Source organism: Ambystoma mexicanum, chromosome 1q, assembly GCF_040938575.1.
Source record: "Ambystoma mexicanum isolate Mex_15411 chromosome 1q, UKY_AmexF1_1, whole genome shotgun sequence".
NCBI lineage: Eukaryota > Metazoa > Chordata > Amphibia > Caudata > Ambystomatidae > Ambystoma > Ambystoma mexicanum.
This window is the reverse complement of record NC_090922.1, coordinates 858,516,684-858,536,517: the sequence shown is the minus strand read 5'-3', so window position 1 is coordinate 858,536,517 and position 19,834 is coordinate 858,516,684. Positions and strand designations below refer to the sequence as shown.

General features: G+C 42.2%; 1 protein-coding gene across 1 annotated transcript in view; it reads left to right on the top strand.

Annotated features, from left to right (window-relative positions):
* NEK7 (NIMA related kinase 7) overlaps nucleotides 1-6,624 on the top strand; it is a 1,199,876-nt gene extending 1,193,252 nt beyond the window's left edge. The window contains exon 10 of the mRNA XM_069641506.1: nucleotides 5,602-6,624. Coding sequence (XP_069497607.1) covers nucleotides 5,602-5,712 — 111 coding nt within the window. The 3' untranslated portion in view covers nucleotides 5,713-6,624. The remainder of the gene's footprint in view (nucleotides 1-5,601) is intronic.
* Nucleotides 6,625-19,834: the final 13,210 nt, after the last annotated feature.

Here is a 19,834-nt window from a genome sequence, read left to right as displayed (position 1 = left end):
GCCAGGTGGATGCAGTCTCCAGGTGTCACTGCTGCCCAGGCTCACCAGAGTTTACCCCGCTTCCCCTCCACCATCCCTATATCTGATCAAATTATGAGCGAGGGAGGGGGCGAGCGTGTCACCTGCCTTCTGTTGTTTCTTGGTCCAGGCTCCTCCCGCTTTGTCCGCAGCCTCCGGTGGGAGACTGCAGCCGCTTCTCTTCACACGGCTTCTCCTAGCAAGTTCCTCCGACTCTGGCACCCTCCTCCTCCTCTGTCCGAGCTTCTTTGTTGTGCGTGCAGCGGCTCCGTCCCTCACAGCTTCGCTGCTTCCCCAGCTAGGCTACTCCAGGCCACATCTGCTCTGAGCCTCGTCTGCCCTGTAGCTGCCTTTGTTTCACCACGTCTGCCATCTTCTTTTCAGACCCCACCAACGGTCCGATCCTCTCAAGCCTTATAGTGAGCTAACGAAAAAAGCTCTGCTCTTCCTCAATCAGCTGAGCACCCAGGACAGCTTCATCTGCTGGTCTGTTTCTTCTTCGGCGTTGGCACCATATGTACGCTTGCTTTAATGACAAATTATACAGGATCAGGCCGGAGTCAGCAATGGAGCTGACCTACACCATGACTGCAACCCACGCCCCTCGATGGATAGTATCTTGGAAATACAAATTGACCAACTCTTGTATAACCAAGCACGTTGTTGTTTGGCTTTGAAGTAGGATACCTTGCTCAAATTATTTTTGGTTGCCCTCACTTGAGGGAAAGGGTAACAAGGTGAACATTTACCTCCATAAACAGTAAATGGTTGTATTAATACTGACCCAGGTAACACTTGCAATGTACAATTTTATACTAAATACCATTTTTTATTTTTCTAAGGTCAATTTATATTGTTCAAAATCTAGTCTATAGGTTTATTTGGATGCACTTTAGGAATTCATTGAAACAATCAAATGTGTCCTACAAGAATGAGCAACTCTCATGTTTCACTATGTCTGCCCCTGATTACTGAGTAGATACAACAATGTAGGGGTTTCTCTATCTCGTAGGCACATTGTAAATGCTGATGAAACCTGTATTGATGGTTTTTACCCCTAAACACTTTATTGAAGATATTAATGATTTTTAATGTTGATTCAATGTATTGTTGGAACAAAGCGATGTTTCATATAGATGTGAAATGGGCTGAAAGTACTTCTAAGATGACCAGGTATTCTCTAGCAACCCACAAGCTAGGCTATGAAATCAGATACAAGTTTGGTAATGCCTCTAACCTTTTTTAGGTAGCTCTTGTTTTGTCATGATGCCTACCCCCGGGCATCCGGACCAAGCCCATCAGTCCCGGGAGCAGGCATCCAGGTGCTTACTAAAAGCCCAGCAGTCCCGGCTAGGGGCTGTCTGGGTACAGTCCTGGCGCCATTGGCACCAGGCTCATAGAGGAAATCAGTCCTGGCGCCATAGGCGCCAGGCTCATGTACATTACTTACCTCATGCAGACCATGCTGCAATGAAGTCAAGCCAACGTGAGGCCTGAATGGGACTACTTTACTTCAGAGGCTATTTTTTACTCGGGTGTGGTTCTGGGGGAACTTCTTACCTGGGACTACTTTGAAGGCTATTTAAACCACACCCAAACAGCAGCACATGCTTCGCGTTATTCTGCATCCAGCAGCGTAACGCTCACCGTGCCTGCAGTCAGCATCCAGTCTTCTGCCACACCCGCCTCGAATCCAGAGCTCCTAGAAAAAGAGGAAAGAAGAAGGAAAGGTTAGAACACAGACATTATTTTAATTCCTTACCTGATTCCGGATCCATCATGTCTTCGAACTTGGAAAGGACATTATTTCTGCACGCGTCGCATCGCCAGCTGCAGCGCCGCGCCATACTCACCAGTCCTCACAGCATTTTTCGATTCGGCGCTGCCTCCATCATTTTCTTCCCCGAACTCCAGCATCTAGGGGACAAAAGAAATATAAGGTGAGCCGAGAGAGCCAACAAATGCAATCTCTTTTTTACCACCATAGACTTACCTGATTTACCACCGGAGGCATTATTCTTTAACATCCCACAACTTCTTACGCCGCACCTGTAAGGAGAGAGAAAACAACAAGTTAAATACACGCATCTTTTACCGGACAGTGTTGGGTAATAGAGACTCTTACCTGAACGCCATCAGCCGCCACAACACAATCTTCTCTTGGACCCAGCTGCAACACAAGAAGGGAATGGGACAAGAGTGAACATCGGACATATTGAACTCTTTGGACTTTATACTTACATGTTCTCGCCAGGAACCTCAGAGTCAATATTCATCCGGAACTCTTCCAACGCCTTCGAATCAGTGAAGTAACTGGTATCTACGCGCCCCTGCATTCCACGCAGGATGGAGAGCTAATCATTCAAAAACATAAGGTGAGATTACTGAAAGGGAATATCTGAGGTGATTAGTGGGGAGAACAGTGGGGTGCCATTACTAGAATCCACGGGTGGCTAAATCCCTTTCTCCACTTGCAGGAGAATACTTCTACGGGTCAAGCAGACGAGATTAGGCAGGCCAGTCCAGTGTGTCATCTCTGTACTACGCTTCACGTTGGAGGAGACCGCAGCTGTCCGGGTCGGATCGACGCCCCTGTGGGAGCCAGGTGAGCGTAACATGTTTATTCATAGCGAAGTGTTTGGCCTGTGCCTGATGACTGGACATAAATTGGTCACCTGTAGCAATTTCACTAAAAGGCTGGGGTCAGCCCTTTACCCAAGCTGGTAAAGGATGTGCATTGCCGGTGTGTAGACATAAAGGGCCCATAACTTGCTATCAATCTTATACAACTACTTCCCCACTTCAGAGGCCATAGTGTAAAATGATTATATGAATGCTCAAACATGTGGGTGGGGAGGCTCCTGCTCTCCCACAACCCAAACTCTGATATGCGCCCGCCCCATCTACAACTTCCATGATCCCCCACCATGGACTGTGCTGGTGAATGATCAGGGGAGGTGTAGTCCAAAACTACTTGAGAGCTAATGGTCGCAGACTCCTGATTTAATTGTTTACCTGTCGAAAGGGATGCTTTTTCCTTCAGCCAATTTCTGACAGTCCGCTGTTCAAACTAAGTGGCCTGTCTGGAAGTGCCCGATGTGCTTTTTGCACATGGACAGTGAAGTGACAGGAATCAAGAGCAGCAAGAGGTAAAGAGTGAGGCGGGGTGGAGGTGGGGTGTTTTGTAGGGGAGGACACGGGGCTAGAGTGGGGGCAGGTTTGGGGGTGGGGGAATGGGAAATTTCTCTCACACAACAGAAGGGAGGGTGTGTGGAGGGTAAGGGGCTCACTGTTGGGTGTCTCAACACAAGAGTCGGGGGTGAGCAGGGTCATGGAAGTAAATTTCCCACAAAGCCAAAACCGTACATGGGTAAACCATACATTGGCAAAAGTGGTCTGCTGGCAATTCTTAAGGAACCTTCACTGCTTCCTTCCTTTAGTTCATGATCTCTGATAGCCCCTGCCCCTCTCTGAACAGCGCTCTTCTGCTCTCTAGCTATGTGGCCACTAGATAAAATCCAGTACATACATATTGTGCTTGTGTGTTTGTGCAGAATTTGAGCCTCCGCACGGGGAGTGTGTGCTCGCCTAGGTTTTTTTTTTTTAATTTTTGGATATGAAAGTGAATGATGGGAGATCAACCTCTGGAAATGTGTGAGGCCATTCCACACACATTATTCCTGCTCACTGCACACATAATCACGTGTAGTCCTGGAGGACACAGCCTACAGGCCCCGCCCTCCCCTGTCATATCCAGCTAGAATGTGACAGGCGCGGGTACATCAAAGCATCTCAATAAGGGGGAAAGTGACACCTTCCTCCGGCCATGGGCAGCCTAATTAAAATATCAAAGGCTCCATCGATCTGCCTTCCTGTTGTCTAAACTGCTGGTGGCAGCTCATACTAATTGGAGTTAATTGGAACAGGCCTGCGTCAGGCTTGATCGCAGAATGGACAAGAGGAAGCGATGATCCACAATGTTTAGAAATGCAATGTGTCAACTTGAAGCTAGTTCCCACCCTTCCGTATGAAGGACAGTGAATGGCATGTCTGTGTCCACTATTTACCATAGGCAACCCCTGCAGAGGGCACCCCTTTCAGAGGGATGAAGTATGTGATCTGAGGGAGACGGAAGTCTGTTCTCATCACAAACTTCAAGGACGACCTGTGCTTTGATCAAGAGCCACAGAGGGCTCAGTTAACCAGAGACAGTTTGATCTACAACATACAGGAAGATGGGTGGGACTTAAGAGTACATGTTGTCACCTCTTACATTTCTTGTTGCAAAGCACTCTGGTCCTGACCTCACACATAACTTAAGATTTATTGGTAAGGGACCCCGGATTGGTTCATTGAGGTAGGCATAGCCTGCACCAATCACTGGAGCCCATTTGGTTTTAAAAGAGAGCTGAGCTTGTCCTGGAACCGACTCGACATTGTCAAGCATCAAGATCATCTCAAGCACCAAGTACATTGTGGTTCTGTCCCCCTGGTCCTTCTCCAAAGGCCCCTAGTGACATTTACGATCCCTTGCTTCCTTGGTGCTGAAACCAAATAACCTTTAAGAGTTAAGACTGATTGCTTTACCGACTACCCTCCTGTCAGTATCCATAGTGCATAACTTTCCTTCGTGAAACTGTCTGTCCTCTGTTCCTTTACAGGGTGGGTTGTATTTTGTGGTGTGCCTGAACTGTCTGTTTTAATAATAATAAAGTAGATATTTGTATACAACCTTGACTGGACAGTCCCTTTTATCATTAGGTAATAATTGTATTTTCGCTGTCTTGCAACTAACCAATTATCCACGACCTTGCAGAGATGAGCCTGCCGTTCCGTCCACGTTACCAAAATTGAACAAACAGGTTTATAACTCACTTGTTTTCCAATCTGTTCATATCCCTTCTGGTGTACTAGAGGTATGGGGCTGAATTATGGTTTAGAAACCGATATTCATCCCTGGACCACCGGTGCCCCGGAAGTTGATGTGTCACATTGGTGGCAGGGGTGGGATAAGCATGCCGTTCCATCCACGTTACCAACATTGGGAATAGAGCTTTCATTTCACCAAACAGTATTACTCATGAAGTTTAGAAAAAAAAACTTAATTGCATTGTGTTCAAATATGATACATTTGTACCATAAACATGGTTAATTGTGTTAACAATTACTCTTCAAGTATACAAATCAAGCAAACATTCTTCAGCCTAGAACGCTTTCACTGACTCGCCAGATTTCTTTCAAATGTTCCATGGATTGCTGATAGTTTTTGTGATTCAAATAATAATGTACTCCGCATTCTATGCATTGTTACATTTTTACATGTTATATAAAGGTTAGTCCATCTTCAGTAACGCTCTATACATTTTCCAAAGCTTCTAGTAAGACATAGATGGGCATATCTGTGAACATTTGTGATGTTTATAGTCTAGGTTTAATTTTCTACTTCACAACTTAATACATGACACACTTGAATAGTACTTTAAAAATAAACAAGCTAAATGAATGTGTTATTTCCATTTCAAGATGCTTACTCTTTCTTTCATGCTGTTTTCTAATGCAGCTGTTGTCTTTTTTTATATACAGCTTCGGATGTTAGTTAACACATGCATTAACCCGGATCCGGAAAAGCGGCCAGATATAACATATGTATACGAGATAGCAAAACGTATGCATGCTGTGACCGCAAGCAGCTAAACGGATATTGAAGAACAGAACTATCCAAATGTATTTGTTTAAAACATCCCTCCTATGCGATTCATTCATCGCCCGCTGTCTGTCTTGCGTGAATTAGCTGAGAGCGTCTGCAAGTGCCTTGAATCTTTAACCAAATTTCGTACAAGCTTCCTTTTCTACAATCGTGAAACTACATGGAGCCCTTGTTTTAGAAACTTCAATAAACGGATATAAAAAACTCCACATCTGTTTCATGGAGATGTAAAAAGTCATGGATTGTGAATGGTCTGAAGCTTGAGTTCAGCTTTTGTGACTAGTACAAAGACTTTGTTGCACTGTGGTTATCTGTATTTCCAGATGTTTGAAGGGCTGCAGTTTTGCATTTGATACTTTATTGAATAATTGTCTCCTTACTTATCAGCTAAATGACTGAACGTGGATCAGTAATTTATGGACAGAATGAATGAGGACACATGATTGTTATATTCGGAAACACATATTTATGCATTTTCTTTAGTAAGTAAAATGTTGTCAATGTTTTTATTTTGCAAGGTACATGCCTAGTAATCAGTTTGGTTAATTTTTTTAATTCTTTTTTCGGTTGAAAATAGGTTATGTATACACATCGGGCATTATTTGTAATTTGCTTAAATACAATTATAATCCACATGAAAGAAACCATATTTCATTGCATCTCACAGCCCCACATTACTTACTCCATATGCTGTCTATATCAAACCCCTAAATCACCAATGAAAATGTCTATCAAATCGCCTTTAAACCTATGCATATGTTTTATTTGGTGTAATGGCATTAATATACTAAGAACGTTAAGTTGTGTTTTATGTGAATGTAATGTGAATTGTGTTTCTTTTTGTTTTGCAGATTATTTAATTGTAAAAGGATGGTTTTTAATTCTATTTTTAATTCTTCCTCAAATTGCAAGACGTGTTTGTTCATCATACATTTGCACAATGGTTTTCTTTACCTTTCCTATTGCGACTGACCTTACAACAAATCATTTTATTTCTGCATTTTATATAGATCATATACTTTTCTGACACATGCGCTTTGCAGTGTTTGTGTTGCAACTTTGTGGAATCATGAATTCAGTGTGCGTTTAAAATACCTATTGTTACCCTCACTGTACAAGAATGTAAGAGAATGTGTTTTCTTTTCTGGCTTGGGGTTGAGAGATGCATGGAAAAAGCCTAATGATTGTAATGTCATTGTCAGGAGAAATGAACCAAAATAACATGTATTGTCAAGACTGTATTATGTATAGCTCAAGGGCAATAGTCGATGGGAAATGGGTAGGTAGGTTTAATTAATATTGCAGTATGGTGTGTCCATTTGGTAACAAAAAGCAATGCAATCATTGGTAAGTAGTAATGAATCTCTGGGGTAGTTTCCAGCAATCCAAAAAAACAGGTGCTTTTGGAGTAACAATAAGCATCTTCACGTGTACTCACAAAGACATGGAATTCGTTCTGTCACTCTGACATAGTTTTCTGTCATCTTTTTGCAGCAAAATTTAAAGCAAAGACAAATAAAACATGCTAAAAATGTCAGGATAAGATTACTTTTAGTAGGTTATATTTCGTGGAAGAATGCCTGAACTTGTATATTGGCTTTTAAATCAAGATAGCAACAAGTTGTTTGTTTCAAGCATGTTTCATTATATATACCTGCCATTTATTTTTTATTTTGGAAAGAAAGCATCTTTTCCCCTAACCTGAAACAAAGGGATATTTCGGGTTCTTGTTTCTAATACTCCTTTACCCAAACAATGTGAACGTTTCGTGAAATGAAATCAGATTTATTGTACCATGGAGAATAGTTAGAAAAAATAAGTAACCTATTCGACTAATTTACATATGCACTATTGATATGCATCGATTGTCAGTTAAGTGGTATTTGCTATTCTTTCTAAACACTAACTTCTCAGAATGACTATAGAAAATCGAAGACTTTGTAGGATACCACCAGTGAAAACCACAAAGCTAAAAAACTATTGTTTTTTAAATGTTACCATTTTCCTTAAATGTTTCTTTGTGGATGAATTTAATATATATCGATCACATGTATTTTTCCACCCTATTCTAGGTATTATTCTCATGATGAAATAGTGCAGTCTAATCAATGAGTTGATGCAGTGCAATATCCATTGTGTGTTTTACAGGGTTGTCCTTTTATTTTACTATTTAAAGGTAATTCATGGACTCCCGACAAACTTATGATTTACAATATTTATTTTCTTTTTTATAATTAGCCCTCTTGATCAGAGATTATATTTCTTCAAAAGTTATTCTCTTTTTTCTTTATTTGTATGTGCTTTTAATGCCTAGCATATCCCACTTCATAATACTCTGAAACCGCTCTAAGCTTTATTACAGCAATATAATTAATATTGTCATTTATAGAGAAAATATGAAATTCTGGAAATGTTGATGTATGTTGTTGGAGTGGTTGTCTCATTAGTTCTTGTGGTATCCACTTTTAGAAAATTGTGTGTCCCTTTTAAGACCCCATATGCTCTTACAGTGATATTAGGCAGCTTTAAACTTCCAATGGCATTGTATTACAGAGCACCATAGCCTAGGTGGCTGAAATCCCCAGTATATCCGATTGGTTACTATAAAATGGTACATAATCTCTTTAAATAATGTTGGTAATAATACAGATTATTTCGGTATTTGCCTGTGAAATCCCACATATTTTGTCTAATCATTAGGTTTTCTAGGTTTAATCGGGCATGTTCTGGTGTGCGTTTTTTTTAGACCTTTTGTACAGAAATCTGAATTTTCACCCATCTACTACGTACGCACAGGGTATTGTTGTTTCTTAAAAATATGTTTTTCTGACTATATATAATTAAATAAATACACATAGTGGTGCTGTTGGAATCTATTTGACAGGCACGTAAAGGCTGTCATGCTGAAAGTACTTTGTGTTTTCATTCTTACCTGAGTTTAAGTTGTGTAAGAATAGACTGATAAGTTGGAAACGTTCTTAACTGTAAGCCTTTTATACTTCTTCAGCTATGTGCTGATAAAGCAGCATGTATAAGAGTCCCATTTGGCATACATGTGTGTCTCATGATCTTATCAGTAGCCACACATGATACAAGATGGTGCTTTTTCTCTGGTTTATTTTACAAGGGTACCTGTCTGTCCTGCAGCTACATTTTTTTTACCATGCCGTTTACAGTCATCACTATGTTCCTGAATGTTATATTGCCAATGTGATGTCAGTAAATATGAATTGTGTGGTCAGGCCATTCATTATTTACTGTACTAAAAGTCAACATGGTGATTTTCAGACAATATTTCCATACATCACTACTGCTTCATATGTTAAATTCTAAATGTTTTAACAATAATCAGACTTGTGAACTATTGTGATGAATTTACAGTATGATCTACAAATGGTACATCGATGCACGCTTTTAGCTGGTAACTTTGGTAGATTACAAACCCAGGACAGTACACCTACTGCTCGCCTCTTTTTTTTATTTTAGCAGATTATTTTTACGAAAGAAATTGGCCAGTGTTGGTGGTTAACAGTGCACTATACAGGGCCTTTTATTAAATTGTGTGAGATGTCGGTATTGGGTACCCTCAAAGATGGACAATGGGCGATATCCGAATTTACATTGGAGCCTGAAGTATATTCTAAAATGCCTCACAGTGTACGACATAGGAATGTATATTTTTAAATGGTTTTGCAACTATTTCCTGAATGGTTTTTAAACTAGTATCTTCTAAATGACTCCTTTGGGGGGGGACAGCTTCCACAGACCGTCAGTGGGTTTGCTGTTTGTTACATGTATCTTTATTTATCCTAAACAAAATGTATGTAATTGTCTGCTCATTGAAATGAACATATTAAAAATTGTATCCAATACATTCACAAATATTATGTGTCTAATTTTTCAGACTCCCGAAACATTGTTGACTTTCTGTGAAAGAATTGTTTGGTATACCATGAATTGTACTTGATAAAGTGTCATATATGCTGGAGAACAGGCAGGGGCAAGATGGGTTAAAGCCTGGCAGACTAAACACGCCTTGCAGGCATCCAACATCCATTTACCACACTGTTGCAATCAGGTGCATTTTACAGTTAGCTCCGACCCCCTTTGCGGAATCTTGATTGTCTCAGGCACACTTCCTATACACTCAAGATGGCCCCTGGCAGACTTCCTGTGAATGCAGGGCACGTTCCAGCCTTTGGGCGTGGTTGGCTATATAAGCCACACCCAAAGGCAGACCCGTGCTTTGTGTTGCAACTGTGGCTCAGAGCAACACGCTTACTGCGATCCTCGACTTGTTTCTTCCTCTGCTTCATCTGCGCGCACGTCCTGGATCTCAGCATCTGGAAGAGAAAGAAGACATAAGAAAAGCAGTACCTGTAAGCGCCATCGCTGCAATCCAACTTCTTCAGCAAGCGCACGCACAGTTAGCAACATCACTTACCCGAATCATCTTCTTGCGCACGTCTTCTTCAGCAGATCCTTCCAAGAATCACCTGTGAAGAAAGAAAGAACAGGATTAGAACTGGTAATCACTGTTGTCTACCGCGCACAGAACTCGCCGCATAGCAAGCTCCCTCAGTGACGCGCAGAACAACCAGAACTACCCTGCAAACGGGAACTAGAAACTTATCTGCAAATATATCCGATCCGGTGACGTAACTGGAACTAGAAGTTACCTGCAAACTGGATCTAGAACTCACCTGCAAGTAACCCGAACCAGTGAAGCAACTGGAACTAGAACTTAACTGCAATCTGGAGCTATAACTCACCTGCAAGTACCCCGAACCAGTGAAGCAACTGGAAGTAGAACTTACCTGCAATCTGGAACTTGAACACACCTGCAAGTTAATTCGAACCAGTGAAGCAACTGGAACTAGAACTCATCACTGGGTGAAGAAACAGTGAATGGCAGAACAGAGACTTACCAGGACCTAAAGAAGTTCCAAGGGTCTCAGAGATACAGCGCCCCTGCCTCGTTCAGGATGGAGAGCTCGCCCAATCTATCTTAAAGGTGAGCCATACTCCTACACTTCCATCACAGTACACAAACGGGGAGGAGGGAGAAAGGGGGATTGGGTCCATATTCAGGTAAACTAAGCATCTCACATCTCTCTCAGCAGATACCTGTAGTACTACTCCTGGGAAAGGGTACGGAAGACTTTATCGCTCCGCAGAGACCCAGGTGAGTGTAACAGAAAGGGAGGGAATTATTTTGTTATTCTTGTTTCAGTGCATTCGCAATAGATCAGAAAACATGGAATTGGAGCATTCAAATAGTACCAAATGTGCTGTAGGGTTCTTAGGAGATGGCTTTGCATGATTTAAGAATTGGATTGCCTCCTAGCTAGTTGGTTGCTTTTTTTCTATCTCCTGGAAAGTTGGTACATCCCATGCCTCCTCTCTACCAGCTGGTGACCCTTCCTATAAATTCACTATACCGCTATGTGGTGTAGAGGGCTTACCCCCTCCTATGGGTTTTCTGGTCACCTCTTTGCCAATAACAATCAATTATGTTTCCCTTGCAGCCTGGAGCTATCTTATTGCATCAAATTATATATGAGACAGAGCTAAAAAAAAAACAGGTTGCACAACCACATAGGTTCCTACAGAAACCTGTATATAAACTTTAATTTAATACAGATTAAGAATTAATAAAACATACAATTAATAACAATCATCACAAATATGCTAAATAAATACAAAAGGATCTTACTAGATCATCACATAAAAAACATTTCGTCAATAACAATCAATAGGACGGTTAGCATAAAGTGAAAAATACATTCATCGTATAGCTGGTAATGTATCGGTTTCAAATCACTATTAGATAACACAAGTTGATATTTCCCTGTACAAATCCAGGAAATTGTCTTGACATGTTTCTGTTCTTAGGGAGTTACTCAGAGAACATTCATCAGGAGGGTTGTCATAATCACGAAAATCCCAATTAAAAAATCAACTGCTTCGTAAGAGGATGGGTGTGGTGTGCACATGCAACCTTTCGTGGTGCTCGTGGGGGCTCACAACGTGGGTTACTCAAGTTGAAGTGGGCTGCCAAATAGTTCTTAACCTGTAACTGTATGTCCTCTACTAAGATGTGGCTTCAGAAACAGTGGAGCAGATCCCTTGGTGTCGCTCCACTCCAAAACAAAAAGCCACAATTGATAGTTGACTTTTAGTCTATACCTCCAGGTGGGCAGGAACAGGCAGTCACGCCTTGTTCAATAGACTGATCCTACGATTCGTAATGCTGGATGTAAGAAAATGCCAACACAGTACATCCAGAGATAACCGCTCCTCGAGTCTGAGTCTTGGTAATAAACACGAAAGCGTCCAAACGGTACGCAAATGACTGGGACTCTGCGAGCGGGTCCTGCGCTTCTGTGTGCTTGCACCATAGATGTCCAGGCCACCAGAATATTTTGCTTTACTGGCTGATGCTTAACTCCTCTGCCATGGATCGCAATTTGGGGTTTCTCTTTGGGTGCAATATGAAACTACAACAGCTCATTACCTCCACTGCTAAGTTGCCTGGATCAATCGTCTGAACATCTATAAAATCCTCCCTATCCCATGTTTCACTTAGCCACTACTCTACTCCATCCTTGCCTTTCATAGGCTGGACTCTTACTCCAATCTCATTATGTGGCTTTCTTCCCACTCCTTTAAACTGTCTTGACACAGCAATTTTACTAGCACATTTTTAAACCTACCTACATCTTTTGTATCCATGTGGGGTGGCTGTCTATGCACAATCGCACTCCTTATAAATTCCTTCTTCTAGTCTACTGATCCATCAATGTGCAAGGTTGCCCCTATCTGACTAACTCCATCTCCCCACCCATACAAATGATGTGGAGTGATCACTACCTGATTCCATTCACAGTCAAACTCCCAACCTGTATACTGCCCAGAAACACAATACTGCATGCTACTAACAGAAAAAACTGGAAGTCTTAACCGGGAATCCTTGACAGAACTGCTGGAATCAACTAAGCCAAACATTGCGAGCTAAACAAAATGACCCATGAATCAGCGGAAGAAATCTCGACGTCTGGATCACAGAGGCCTTAAACCAATTAGCACCAACAAAACCTTAAAAAACGAAATGGCAGCGAGATGGTTTAGAGAATAATTTCGGGAACTCGGAAAAATAAACCGCAAACTGGAAACACTATGAAGAAACCATTGCACTCAATAGGACAAAATAAACTACCAACGACAACTCAGAATGTACAATTCAGCAGTCCTTTAAGCAAAAATAAATACTACACCACAAGAATCGAATCAGCAACACGCTCACAAAAAGAACTTCAAAGAAATCAAAAACCCAACATCCTGCAACAAAGACGTCATACCATCACGTTCACTATGTGACCACGTCACTGGCCACATAAGAACAGAAATAGAAAGAATCCAACAGACCATTGAAGCAAGCCATGCAACAATAAACAATTACATTTATGGAACCACCAACAACCACCAGCGCTGAACCACCCCCCGGCAACATTCAACCGATTTGAACATATAGATGAAGATGTTTACATCACACTAATAAGTGACACTAACCTCACCATTCCCCCCAATGATCCATGCCCCCCAGGCATCTACAAAGAAATTCTCAACCACAGAACCCTAGCATATGACTTCCAGTGACTGATAACCTGTCCCTAAGTAAAGGAATAGTTCCTAAATACTTCAAATCAAGCCCACTCCTAATAAAAACAAAACAGGAAGCATCGAAGAACTCACCAACATACCGACCTATATCGAATCTACCCTACCCTGCGAAGCAATTGGAAAATCAACTATACAAAATCCTGCAACCACATAGAAACAAACGGAATAAAAGGCTGCTCACAAGTCAGCTTCAGACCCATGAGAGGAATGGAATCAGCACTTCCGTCTATATGGGACGACCTAAAAAGAAATGCAGACAACAGTACATGATCTGGCCTGATACTACCAAACATATCAGCCGTGTTTGCCACAATCAGACACACAAGAATAATTGAGTGACTGAGGAATGTGGTGTATAAGAATCTGCTCTACAATGGCTAAAATCTTTCCTCACTAACCAAACTGAAAGAACTTACCTACCGCCATTTACTCCTAAAACCAAAATCATCTCCTGTGGTGTACCACAAGGCTTCAGCGTCTCCCCACTCCTCTTCCACATATACAAAACCACGGACTGACCACCTACAACTAAGCAGCTGATACCCAACTCATTGTCAAGATAGCCTCAAACCAGGAGCCAAACACCCTCAACAAATGCCTCACTGACATATACAGCTGGAAGACAACTAACAACCTCAAGCTAAACCTAACCAAAACAGAAATATTGAACTCACCCCCACAGGATAACGCAACAGACGCACAACTTAACTGGCCACCATGCATGGGAACCCAACTGGAAGCATCTGCCGTGATAATGTGGGTATATTCATGGACAATGGATTCTCACTAGAACCATAAGTGAACACTTCAGCAAAGAAATGCTTTTACCTCCTGCGGCTAATTAGAGGGATCATCCCCTACCTCTCCTTCCCACATATAACCCTCGGAATCATCTCCTTAGTATTATCAAGAATCGACTACACAAACAGCCTCTAACTTGGAATGCCAGAAAAAACTTCAACACATCCAAAATACTGCAGCAAGGATACTCCTGAGCCTAAATGGAAGAGACCACATCACACCGGCCCTGAGAACCCTACACAGGCTCCCAGTCAAAAAATGTATGGACTTCAGAGCCCTCTGCATCAAACACAAATCACTACACGGACAAGGAGCTACATTTCTCCAAGCGGAAATCAACCGCTACCAACCAGGAAGAAACCTAAGAACAATGAACGATCTCCAAATCGAAAATGAAATCTTACGAAAAAAATTGAAATTCTGAAGAACCGCATTCTAGCGTCTAATGGCTAATTTATGGAACTTAATCCTGTGGGAAATAAAGAACGGCGGAAGATCACCTCAACTTCCGAAATTGACTGAAAACCTGGCTATTCAACTCACCGTAATTAGCATAAAGTGGATATTGCCAGCATATCACCAGGGACCCGATACAACCAAATTAAATACGACTTCTGGAACCAACAATAAAGCAAACATGCCATACTAACCATTCCTGCTCCTCATGCCTTTCCAGCATACCCACACATACTTCACACGAACAAACAGACCAGTCCCACTCACACATACGCACAACCCACACATCCACTTTAAGAACCAAGTGTCGAAAACAGACAGCCCAGCCACTGGACGTTGCCCTTCTGGACACAATCACCCCAGAACGCACAATCCAAACACACTTAGAAAGCTGACACTCACAGATGCCAGTTTCTGCTGGTTCTACAAGCACCAACAGAAGAGCACAACCTCTATTCTATCCCTAATTCCCCCACTAACCTGCCCAACCCACTTTAGAACAGAGCCACGTGAGCGCCTGTAGACCATGAAAATGGTAACAGTGCGTGGTATAAGTCAACCTAACATAATATATCTTTCTACTCACCCCCTTGTACCCTGAGATCACAATCCCTACTCACGTTCTGTTCATCTAACCTCCCTATGCTATCACCTACTTTTGGCCATTTATCCTAATTACTCTCCTCCACTGAAATTCCCTACCTTCTTGGCATCAAGTCCATCCCCAAGTGTATCCGTTTTTAAGGCTGCCCCACCACAGGTGTATGCATCAGAAAAAGATGAGCCACATAAAACTACAAACATTAAATGAAAATAATAAATAAAATTACCACAAATCACAATATGAAAATTATAAACACAAATCGAAGAAAATCAATGTATGTGGCCATTTAGATGGCTATGAATAAGCAGAAGGGTACACCTGCAATGTTACTGGACTGCATTGTTGAATGGCTCAGGATACATCAGCTGCTTGATTGTGTGTGCCTTCATGAGACCCAACTAACTGGTAGGGAAATATGGAGCTATTTCTATCGGTAAACAGTGTTATTGATTTAAATAGGTTGAATAAACAAGAGGAATTACCATTCTGAACGGCAAGAATTTCTGATGTTAAGGTACAACAGAGCTTTTCTGATGGGAAGGGAATAGGAGTTAATATTGAATGCCAATTAGGTCCTTGTTATATCACCATTGGCTCTCTGTACAGCCCCAACTACCATAAACTGTGTGCTTTTGTGAACTTGAAATAGTTTTGTTAAGTGTAATGGGGAAATTATTGCTGAGGGAAATGTTTATATTCTCATGACATTTCAGTAGCTAAAACCTCTAAAACACGTTTGAGTAACCAACTGAAGGCATAGAAAGCTTTCAATAATGGTTGATACTGCCTTATATAATGGAAGCGAAAAAAAAATAGAGATGAAGAACACTGTTCATTCACATAGGTTTTATAATTCTTAAACAACTGATAAAACCTATTATTTTTTTGGCTAATAAGGAAATAATGGCTCGAACAACATATATTAAAAATAGGGTTGGTAATTTATCAGATCATGCACCAGATTTTTTATAGGTTCAGATGGAAAGATGATCAAGAAATGTTGGCTGTGGAGCTTTACTAGAAGATTGATTTCTTCTGAGACATTCTGGCAATTGGTAGAAGATAATTCTAAGGAATCTTTGTATATCAATATAGGAACAACAAATGTTGCATTAGTTAGGGATGCTTTTAAGGCCTCATTTGGAGGCCTAACTCCAGAATGTATGGTTAAAGAGAAAAGTGAAATCAAAACCAGATTTACATTCATTTAGGAAATGTTTATCTTGCCTGGTTCAGGCTTTGAGTTCAGGGGAACTACCCTGGGGTTTATGATATTCAAGAAAGTTTTAAAGCTAAATAATTTGAATCTGGGGAAATAGTGGGAATGCTATTACCTTGGTAATTGAAACAAAACTAGCAAACTAAAATAGTGCAAGATCACAGGATGATGGTATTACAAAGGACCAACAGAACATTAATGCAGGCACAAGCTACTGATCTTGACGGCATTATGTAATTGGTATAAATGATGTTATCTTAATGCCCTGGATGTTTTGTGGCAAAGTATATAAGACCTATCCTGCTAAACGTATATATTCACTGAAAAGATTTTGTTAAAGGGACCTTATGGTTAAGTTGCACTAATAAAAGCCCAGGAAATTCAATGAAAAAACATTGTTAAAGGGAAGTTATGAGTTACAAGTAAAACTGTAAAATCCCAGAAATTCGCCAGTTATGGTAAGCTAAGCAAACATACACCACCATTGTGACAAACACCTGGTACATGAAAGATGACATCACAAATGTCATTGAAAACATCACATATCTGGGCCACTTGTATGTGTTCACTGACATGTCTAGGCTAGTGTTTATTTTGACTAAAATGGCCGCCGTACCGATGTCCTCCCTTTGTTTATATCAGGTTGCCTAGCAACCAGAGCACACAATGTGCCTATAGGCATCTGGGGCAGCTGGAAGCCGGTAGCTGGGCCCCACCCCTAAGGCCCCCTAGCACTGGACCCCCCCCTGTGTCTACCATCATTTCACATTCCCTCGCTGCAAGGGCTGGAGCCCAACAACGCTGGAGCTGCAGGAGCAGCCACTCCTCTCCCACTATGAAGCCGCGATTGCTGCAGGAGCAGCTAGACTTCAACCCGACTCTATTCGAAGCCCCCGCAACAAGGAATTAGCTGTTGTCAATGAATATACCCATATCTGCAAAAGCCTACCTGGGCCAAGACTGCTGTCTCGTTTTGCCCTGCTGCTGCACTCCGTCGTCCCTCACCTGATGCCAAATGTCCTCCAAGATGGCCACCACACCGATGTCCTCACTTTGTTCATATCAGGTTGCCTAGCAACCAGAGCACACAATGTGCCTATGGGCTACTATGGCAGCCGGAAGGCGGCAGCTGGCCCCCTAGCACGAGGCCTATACACGCTGCCCGATCCCTTCTGCCTCAAGATCATCATCCATCCATCCAGACAGACTATTTCAGCGTGCCTGAACTTTTTCATCCTTCCTCATGAACTTTTGCCATTGCGGACTATCTAGCTGACCCACCCGTGCCAGATAAACATTGTTGCGGTAAGCATACCTTCAGACCCTTATCGCACAAGTCTACCGCTCTTATAAAGCCTAATCCAGTGATTACCGCCACTATATGTATGTCCATAACTCTGGGTTTTTGATTTACTGCAGCTACTGCCCAGCAACAAGTGTCTAGTCTCTGCCATTGCCTAGTAGACCTCAATAGATCCTTTAGCTATCTGCTGCATAATTTGCACTTGTATCTTGTACCATTATGTCTTCTATTGTACCGTTATGACTGTATCTACTGCAATCTATGAATCACTCCATCCCACAGGCCAACGTCAGTGTCCCTATAGCTTCAGAGTGCACCTAACGCACGACCCTGATGGCTGCTCGCTTGCTATAGATATCACATTACCGATCTACTCTTAGCCGCCCCATCCATTGCTTTCCCAATACTGTTGCTCACCCCTTAGGCTGCTGTTTGATAATTGCACCTTGAACTCCTACAACACTAGGCTGAATTATCAGCCGCATGCCACCTCGTCCGATGGCATAAAACCTGAGTTTAAACCAAGCACTATGCACTATTTTCCATACTTCATGTCTGTAACAATACCTAGACCACTGAGATCCTGTTGTGCCAGGCCACCTAACTTCACTGCGGCCTTGCATTCGCATTTCCTTCATTGCCTGAGTCTCCACATGCTTTAACGCATTGCTTGCCTAAAGTTATGACCACACTGCTACCGAGACAAACTATCGCTTCTCCTAGACATAACACATAACCCGAGCCACCTCTATCCGCCTATATCGATCTTTTTCTCAGACTATCTTCACCTTACCAACTGAGTATTTTACTCTGAGCGATATACCTCGGTATCCTACGTCATGAACCTGCTCACCACAACAAACTCACACATACTCATACTGCCAATACTTAGCTTGCTCCTCACAAATACATTAATTCCTTACCCCACTAATGTCATGCTTAACCCTCAATCGCACAAGATATTGGTACCAGCCAATACCATGCCCACCATGCCTTGCAAACCTGGTATCTCTCTAACCATGGCCACCATGCTGCCACCGTCAACTCACATATCACCACCAAATTCCTGCCAGAATACCAACTCGAACTTCAGGACAATCCACAACCATAATTGCCTGCTCGCCCCGGCTCAATGGGTCAAACTATATGCCTCCTGACCTACACCCAACCAATCCTGCCTCATCAACCTTAGGAACCAAAGACTCCAGATTCAACAATGACCATCTACCTTTATCTAACGAGAGAACCGAACTGAGTATCTCAACCCAGTCAAGAAGGGGATTCAAGCGTAAACCAGACAGTGACACTTCCACCAAGAACCCAACCAGACAACTAAGATCCTTTCTCCAAACACACCTGACAGCAACACATCGCCTATAAAGGCAGTGCTGATAAATGCCAGATCCATGTCAACTCGCGCCTTAGACATTGCAGACCTGATAAATCAATCAGATTTCCTAGCAATAACAGAGGCTTGGCTTCACGCTGCAGCAGGTCCTACTATATCAATAGCCATACCTACACCTTACTCAGGCTAGACGAAGAAACCTCCAGAGGAGGCAGAATCACCTTTATCGCCAAAACCAAGCTGGGACTAAGGGTCCTACCCCAACTACCGTTCCCTTCAGGAGAACTCCTGACAGTGAAACTGCCACTCACAGCATCTTGCACTATAACCATGCACCTCGTATACAGACCACCAGGCCCAATATCTACCTTCGAGAAAGGCATCACCTCTCTGCTAACCGCAAACCCAGTTCACAAATCTTACTACTTGGAGACTTCAATCTGGCTTACACGACACGACGGATGACAATGCCTCATCACTTTCCAATACCATCACCGAATTAGGCTTCTCCCACCATATCAATATTAACACACATAACAAAGGGAGAACCTTAGACTGGTTAGCAGACCTCTACTGTGATATCAAGATCCTATCTAATGAACTCTGCACAAGTACCGAACATCACATTATCTCCTTTAGCATACAAGACTGCATACAACATATTCGAACAAACTCATCAGGTCCCCCAGCACTCA